Source organism: Lolium rigidum, chromosome 1, assembly GCF_022539505.1.
Source record: "Lolium rigidum isolate FL_2022 chromosome 1, APGP_CSIRO_Lrig_0.1, whole genome shotgun sequence".
In the NCBI taxonomy this organism is placed as follows: Eukaryota; Viridiplantae; Streptophyta; class Magnoliopsida; order Poales; family Poaceae; genus Lolium; species Lolium rigidum.
Window position 1 is genome coordinate 18,379,756 of NC_061508.1, and position 9,110 is coordinate 18,388,865.

Sequence of the window (9,110 nt, forward strand, 5' to 3'; positions counted from 1 at the left end):
ACCAAATAACGAAGAACGAACAAGAGCAAGAGCACATGTAGGGATACAATATTTTAAAGTGAAAAACTCTCTCTAATAAAGAGAGGTAAAAACCACGAACGCTAGTCAACAAACATTCGCTATATCGAGGAGTGTTTAAAATGCCGTGGGCTATCTTATGAAGAGATTAATCCTATCATGTGGCTTACAAGAGGTATAAATAAGTGACGATGGGCCTAGCTCCGCTCATCAAATTTTAGCCTTCTTATGAATTTGGATCACAATATAACAAATTCCACCTTGAGATACATTCCGTATTGTAGCATGAATTTGGAAAATCACCTAACCAACAAAGAAAACACTTGTTGGCGCCAACAGACACTTGGGCTAAACAGCTATACCAACCGAGCAAAGCTCAAACGTGGCAACATGAACTGACTTTGTCATCATTGCAGGATTATCATGAGTACTAACCTTATATAACTTCAGTTTACCTTGTGCAATGATGTTGCGAACATAATGGTACTTGACATCAATGTACTTCGTTCTCTCATGGAACATATGGCACTTTGAGTGTCACAAAAAAATTAATGCAAGAATCATCTTCATAAATCTCAACATACAAACCTTTCAACCAAAGAGACTCTTTGCAAGTTTCAACAATGGACATGCATTCTCCCTCAGTTGTAGATTGAACAACATTTGGTTGTAATGTTGCCTTATAACTCACAACACATCTACCAAGTGAACACATAACCTATGAGGAAACTCTCCTTATCCAAGTCGCAGTAAAATCTGAATCCACATATATAGCCTTTGAGTCCCTCACCGATCTTCCTAAACTTCAAGCAAGTGCCACAAATGTACCTGAAAATCCACTGAGCAACTTTTCAATGTTCTTTACCAAGATTAGAAATGTAACGATTGACCAAACACTTAGCATATGAAAATCAGGATGAGCACAAACCATGTCATACATCAAGGAACCAACAACCCAAGAATATGGAAATCGTGACATATATCAATATCTTCATCAGTAAAAGGACATTACAATGCTAACACCTTGAAGTGAGAAGCAATAGGACTACTAATAGACTTTACCTCATGCATATTAAAACAATGAATAACTTTCTTAATGTAATTTCACTCATAAAGAAATAACACACGATTTTACGTCTGTTGTAATTTTCATACCTAGTATTTTCTTAGCCACACCAAGATCATTCATCTGAAACTCACTACTTAACTGAGACTTTAAAGTAGTGATCTCTTTCTTGCTCTTGGGAGCAATCAACATATCATCAACATATAACAACAAACTTGATGTAAACACATCTATCATATTGAGATCTCTTAAAATCATGTACAAGCATAAATAAATCAAACCTTTTGTACCAATGTCTTGGAGTCTAGTTCAAACCAAAAAAAAGGGACCTCTTTAATTTGCACACAAGATCCTCCTTACCAGGCACACCAATATCTTTAGGTTGATCCATGTATATCCCCTCCTCCAATTCTCCATGCAGAAAAGTAGTCTTTACATCTAGCTGCTCAAGATCAAGTTCATGCATAGCAACAATACCAAAGAATGCAAATGAAACTATGCTTCACAATCAGAGAGAATACATCATTATAATGAATACCTGGAATTTGGCTAAATCCTTTTGCTACTAACCTTGCCTTAAACTTTGAAGACTCATTATGAGACACACCTTGCTTTCTTTTGAATATCCACTTACATCGGGTGATTTTTGTTTGTTTGGGCAATCGCACAACATCTCATGTGCCATTTTCTCAAGTGATTGCATCTCCTTTTACATATCAGAAATCCACTTCTCATAGTCAACATATGCACCGTCTTTAGTATATGTAGCATGTACAGAATCACACTCCACCTGTTTAGAACAACTCAAAATATAATGAACAATATTATTGTATTCAATTAAATGAGGATGTGGACCTCTGTTCCATCTCAGTCTATCAGCAGCAATAAAATTATCTCTTTCCTGTAAAACATGTGATGGGTGTTGAACAACACTGTTATCATTTTCAGAAATTTTGTTTTCTTTCTCCTCCACCTGCTCCATAATCTCCAGTTGCTCATCATTAGAAATATCAGAAAAATCAACAACATCATCTGTAGATGAACTATCACTAAACATAATAGTCTCATTAAAAACATCGATCATTCCTGCTCAACAAAACCTTCTTAGCTAGTTTCAAGATTCCATAACTTATAAGGCTTAACTCTTGAACCATAACTGAGGAACATACATGTTGTGGGTATACTTCATGGGTGTACCATCGACAATAGCTAGATCCGGCAAGCCCGGGTGGCCCATAGACGGTGATTGTGGCGTATGGCCCATTGGGCGGTCCAGTTGCTGTAGATCAAGATGGATGAAGTCCAGCCCAGGAACGGGGAGCCGGATCCATCGACCAACCCAGGAAGTCGGATCCGTCCTGGCTCATCAGGGGGTAGCCGGATCCAGTACGACGTATAAGGAAAGGCAGATCCTTGACGTGCACGGCAATGTATTGTACCGTAGTTAGGCGACTTGTATTCCGGCTAGGACTCTCCATGTAAACCCTAGATCCTGACGCCTTTATAAGCCAGATCCTGGAAGCCCTAGAGGTACAACCACAACTCATTGTAACAACGCGCCCAGATAATTCCAGACAAGCAGCACTAGGCTTTGCCATCGTGCAGGTGTTCCGAAACTAGGTAAATCGCGTACCACCATCCCGAGGACTCTCCGCCCGATGGCCCCTACTTCTTTTCCCCCTCGTGAGGATCCCTACAATACACTTAACAACTATATATCTAACTTTCCATTATCAACATGTGCATAAAAAGTGCAACCGAAAACTCTTAACCGTGAATAATCAGCAGGTGAACTAGACCATACCTTAATGAGAGTTTTCTTATCAAGAGGAATGCAAGGTAACAATTTTTATCAAGTAACAAGCGATGCAGGAAGCTTCAGCCCAAAAACGTCCGTCCATACCAGCATTGGATAACATGCAACGATCCTTGGAGATGTTGGTTCTGTTCATCCACTCAGCCACACCATTATGTTGAGGAGTGTATGACATGGTGTGGTGCCTCGTAATGCCATCGACGCTTCAATAATCATTTAAACACTAGAACAAAATTACATGCCATTGTCAATACGAAGTAAATCAACCTTCTTATCAGATTGCTTCTCTACCATAACTTTTCACTTTCTAAAAGCATCAAACATATCAAATTTATGTTTCGGGAAGAAAATGCAACAATTTTATGAAGTAATTATCATTGATAATAAGCATATTATTTGCACCACTAAGAGAAGCCCCACACATCAGTATGCACATAATCTAAAATCCCTTCAGTGGTATGAACCGAATCATTGAATTTTACTCTCTTGTGCTTACAAAAACTGCAGTGCTCACAGAGCTCCAACTTACTCAAATTGCAGCCATCTAGCAGGTCTCTCTCCTACAATTCTACCATGCAATGTTCACTCATATGTCTAAGACACATATGCCACATATTAGTTTTATCAGGTTCATCAACAATACCAGGCAAAGTTCTACCTCCAATAACATATAACTTTGCGGAATTCATAACACCTATCATGCATGTGAATGAGAGAACCTTTTTATACCTGTAGAGTCTATGTGTGCTAGCGTACTTGTACCATCAACATTAACGGTACCGAGAGAGATCAAATTTCTAGCCATGGTTGGTATGTGTTTCACTCCATTCAACATACGTGTCATGCCATCGCGTGTCCTTATCTGAATAGAACCAACACCAACAATATGATGAGGGTTGTCATTCCCCACACGCACAAAATCTTCGGTCTGCACATACCCATATGAACTGAACCAATCTTTGTTACAGTAAATATGAAACGAACATGCAGTATCATGTATTCATTCATCATCACGGAAAACACATGCAACAAAAATACTTACGCACTCACCATTAAAATTATCACTGGAAATAACAACAACCTTACCGTTAGCATATGATTTGTTTTTCGGTTGGTAAGTACTGTTTCTTTCCGCCTTATTTTGCAGCTTCCAAGAATCACCAATATTGTGATTATATTATTTAATTATCTGCAGAATTTGTCTCGTCCCTTGGACTTTGAGCGGTCTTTGTCGGTCTTACTATTATCTCTGTTGTAGTTGTTGGTGTTTCTTTGCTCAGGACCGCCTCGGACCTGTAGTGCTTCTGTCTTAGATGACAACCCCTATGGTTGGACCAAAGTTTTCATCTTTTTCCTCCGCTAGAGGGACTCGTAAACTTCGACAAGGGTTAGTGAATCACAAATTAATATTATGGTGCCCCTCGAATTTGTAAAGGGACTAGGCAATGAGATTAACGGGGAAAGAGTGGGATTTTTGTCATCATGTTTTACCTCTATGGATAGCAAATTAAAAACAATCTCTTTAAAGATCAATAGGTGATTCGTTCGCCGATGCACTTTCTTTGATAAACCTTCACGAAGTCGCCTAGAAACTAGTTTTTTTCCGGGGTCGTAGAAACTGGTTTTGACCCGTCACGTAAGTTCTTGGAGCAGTAACCACTAAGCCGTCTGAGTACCAGGAAAGTCATGTACGTACCCCCTTTTCCAAATTCCACGAGGATTCCTCACTGCCGATCTTGTTTGTGTTTGAAATTCTCACGTTCGATTTAAATATTCGAAACTTTTGGTTTAAAAACTGATGATATGGGACTCGGACCACGGACGGGCTCTTCCACGTAGGCAGCGCGAAGTCGCCAGGAAACGCGCGCGCCAAGCGGGCCGGGCAACAAGCTGGTCCGTCTGAAAGCAAAAGGTTTCGCGCCAACCGCCTTCTCTGCGGTTTCGCGCGCTCCATGCGAGAAGCTACTGCGTCTTCTCCTCCCCGTCCTCTTGCCTCCTTCCTCCTTCAATTCCTCCCGAGGAATCCTTCAAACCCGCGCATGGATATAAACGCGCGGGCGACCGGCTCCATTCCCCCCGCCGCCACCGTACGTCGCCGATCGACGGAGATCGCCTCACCACCTATTTGCCGCGAGCTAGAGCGACGGAGCGCGCGATGTCGTCGTCCTGGTTCACCTCGTCCTCCAAGAACGGCGCCCGGGAAGAAGAAGAGCTAGGAGGCTTGGCGCTGGAGGTGACCGTGCTGTCAGCGGAGTCGCTCCGCCTGCCGCCGTCCTACTCGCCGCTGCCACGCCGGCTGCGGCCCTACGTGGCGGTATCGACGTCCGCCGACTGCTCCAGCACGGACGTAGCATCGTCGTCGTCCGCGGGTGGCCAGCACTCGTGGGACGGCGACGCGCGCCTCGTGGTGCCCGTGGGCGCGGGGTTCCTGGAGGGCCGCGACGACGTGCGCGTGGCGCTGTTCTCGGAGTCGGGATGCGCGCGGCGGCTCGTGGCCGGGGGCGACACGCCGCTGGGCTGGTGCCGCGTCCCGGCCGCCGACGTCCTCGACGGCCTCCGCCCGCCCCGCGCGCTGCGAAGGCTCAGCTACTCGCTCCGCTGCCCCCGCAGCTTCGGTTCCGGCCACGGCGTCGTCCACCTCGCCGTGCGCGTCATCGGGGACGTCGAGGTCGTCCGCGCAGCCCCGCCCGCGCAGCCGGGGTGGTGCCGTGTGGCCATGGGCATACCGGTGTCAGGCCCCTCTGCCGCTGCCGCGGCCGTGGTCGGCACGCCGTCGCCGTGGTCGTGGAGCGAGACGTCGCGGTGAGGAGGCGGCGGCGCGCGGCGACAGCGAACAACTAGCGCGGCCGCGGAAAAGCGGTAGAATTTGCGCACGGCGACCAGGTAGCTGCCGGCGGGGAAGACGAAAGCGATGGGCGATTGATTAGTCAAACTAGGTGTACCTGGCGAGGAAGATGTCCGTCCTCCGATGATTCCTCGCACCTACGTCTACGAAGGTGCTGCCTTCCGTGCCGGCCGGCCGGCGGCGCGCGCGCGCGGGGTGCTTGATCGAGACCGACGTGTGGAAAACGGCCGAACGTGACGGCCGGTGTATATATACAGTACGTCTTTGAGGGAAGGTTCGGCATCACTGCAGCTGCAGGAAACCAATTCTTTGTTCTGTATCAAAAATACTTAGCTTATTATATGGCAATAAAGCTCGCCAAAGTTTTGGCCGAATGTTACACTCAGCAAAGCTTAGTTGGCAAAGATCGCGTCGGCAAAGTTTATGTCGGACACTCGCCAAAGATCTTTACTGTGTTTTTTTCCCGACACTCGGAGAAGAAAAAAAAAACATCCATCCGTTCGGCTATTGTTGACGGTGAAATTTCTTTGCCGTGTGATTTCCGTGGCACTTGGCAAAGTTCGTGTCCACATGTGGCGAAGCCGCCCTCTACCGAGTACCAAACATGTTCGCGCCGTCACCGCGGTAGTTTTCACCCGGTTCCGCCGTGCGACGTCGAGCCGTTTAAGCCTTGTAGCTATCGTGTGACATGATCGCGCAGTCGCGACGGAGGGCAAGTAGAGGCGCCGTCGCGCGCGGAAGGAGGATGCGTTTATGGAAAAGGATCATCTGCGTCGGCGCTCGCGGAGTTCTTGAACGGTGAGGGTTCTTGACCGGTGAGGACCCAGAGATAGCGGGTGGCTAGCATAATAGGCAGGACACCGTGCCGGGATGGCCTCCACGCGGATGTGCGGGGAAGGGGTGCCGCACACGGCTGGCCGCCGCATGGACGAGCGAGGAAGGGGTGCCGCGTCGGAGCAGAGTCGTGTCGCCAGAGGAGTGTCGCGTCTGGATGGCCTTCACACCGACATGCAAGGAAGGGGAGCCGCACCGAGCATGGTTGTGTCGCTGGAAGAGGGTCTCCTATGGGAGGGATTGGCCGACCACGACGAGAAGGGAGAGGAAGGGCCTGGTGGCGGCGCGCGACGCGGAGGGGACTGGTAGTGGCTTGGAAAACAACCATCTTTATTCACGTTTAAATCGTATATTAAGTCAAACAATTGATGAAATATCTATCTAGCTATGCTATTAATGACTAATAATTGCATCATGTGCAAATCATGTGCAAATCCTTGGGTGATACAGGAAATCAAGTTTTAATGGTGAAATCCGGAGGAAAATGGGAAGAATTACGACTGGCCAATACTCGCAAGTCAACCAGGATCGAAGAGCTGATTCGAGACGTGTTAACGAGCACTCGTACGCGAGCAGAGCTCGACCATACCGCTCGCCCGTAGCACTCGGCACTGATTTCACTAGGTCACCAAAGAACTTTCGTGAAGACGCATATATTTCGAGACTCCATCCACCGCCCATAGAGAGCCGCCATTTTGATATTGCATCGGAAACAGACCGATGGAGATCCACCACTTCACCTCCATCATTGTTCATCATCGCCATCTCATATATAGTCATATCCATATCCATAGCCATAGCTTGTTACTGGGATCTCCTCGCGATTGGGGACCTTGTAAGGATATTTGGTATCAATCTAAATAATTCTACACCAAAGGAGATCCACCACTTCACCTTCACTGTTGTTCATCATCCCATCCACATATCCATCTCATAGTCATAACCATAGCCATAGCTTGTAATTGGGATCTCCTCGCCATTGGCCACCTTGTAAGGATTTTTGGTATCAATCTAAGTAATTGTACAAGTTTTCTTTCATTGATATTGTTATTATGAGCATAGTTTTAAATAGCAGGTTAAGACATTTAGTGGCAACACCCGAAAAAATCCATAGTTCCACTATACCGTGCTATTTAAGGGTTTTTGACCTTTTGGCGCGCTAATATTCTTAGTGGCATGGTGTGGAAAATGATATAGCATTGCTATAGCGCCATTATAGCCCGATATTTAAAACCTTGATTATGAGTGAGTAGTGACATAGGTATGTCTACCATGCATACCGAATAAGTACCCTAGGTCTACGGGGAAACATGAAGCCCATGAAATCGAAACTTTGGAGGCCCAGAAGGTTGAAGATCGGGTTGGAAAATTAGAATTGTAATAAGAAACTTGTATCAATATAGGAAAAACCCAATGCGACTCGACAGTTTGTAACTTGTATCAATATAGAATTGTAATAGGTAACTTGTATAAAAAAGGAGTACCCAGGAAACTCGCTGAGCACCCAGTTAATCTTGATCCAAGAGCTAGACCAATTCGACAACCTTTGCGATGCTTCTCCGAGCCTAACCGCAAAGTTATGTTATCTAAAATCCGTCGACTAAAAGAGGCTGGTTTCATCATAGAACTACACACTGAGACCACTTGGGTTGCTAACCCAGTGCTGGTCCCGAAGAAAAACACTGAAGTCCTTCACATGTGCGTCGATTTCACGTGTCTCAGTAAACATTGTCCAAAGGATAACTTCCCCCTCCCGAGGATCGACCAAATTATCGACTCCACGGCAGGTTGTGAACGTATTTCCTTCCTGGACGCGTATTCTGGTTACAATCAGATCCGACTAAAAGAAGAGGATGAAGTCAAAACAACTTTTATAACCCCTTATGACGTGTTCTGTTACACGACAATGCCCTTCGGGTTGAAAAACGTAGGAGCTACGTATCAGAGGATGGCGCAGAAGTGTCTCGCCACACAAATTGGCAAGAACGTCCAAGTATACATCGAAGACGTTGTCATTACAAAAAAGCAAGGGTCATCCCTCATCGATGATCTATGGGAAACTTTCGACAACCTCGACAAGTTCCGTCTTAAGTTGAATCCGACAAAATGTTCCTTTGGCATTCCTGCGGGAGAACTCCTCGGATACTTGGTGTCAGCTAGAGGAATTGAGGCCAATCCAGAGAAACTACAAGCTATTCTGACGATGAGAAAACCAACCAAGTTTAAGGAGATACAACAGCTAACCGGGCGAGTCGCAGCTTTTAGCAGATTCGTCGCAAGGTTGGGATAAAAAGTGTTGCCCTTTTATGCGCTTATCAAGAAAGGGGGAAATTCGAGTGGAACGAAGAAGCAGACAAGGCATTTTGGCATCTGAAACGTACAATTTCGACACCACCAGTATTGGTGGCACCGCGAGAAAAAGAACCTTTGATGTTGTACATTGCGGCCACACCTCAAGTGGTTAGCACAGTCATCGTGGTAGAGCGGGAAGAAGAAGGAAAGATTCATGGAGTCCAACTACCAATATATTT

The 9,110-nt window shown here is 45.9% G+C and overlaps 1 protein-coding gene across 1 annotated transcript; it reads left to right on the top strand.

Moving 5' to 3' along the window:
- Nucleotides 1-4,866: 4,866 nt before the first annotated feature.
- On the top strand, nucleotides 4,867-5,706 carry LOC124668362. The gene has a single exon (XM_047205524.1). It carries the CDS (start codon nucleotides 5,056-5,058, stop codon nucleotides 5,704-5,706), a length of 651 nt encoding a protein of 216 aa, XP_047061480.1. The 5' UTR covers nucleotides 4,867-5,055.
- The last annotated feature ends 3,404 nt before the right edge of the window (nucleotides 5,707-9,110 follow it).

Bases quoted from the DNA above. Each gene is read 5' to 3' on its own strand.
- LOC124668362 (XM_047205524.1), top strand. From the start codon at position 5,056: ATGTCGTCGTCCTGGTTCACCTCGTCCTCCAAGAACGGCGCCCGGGAA.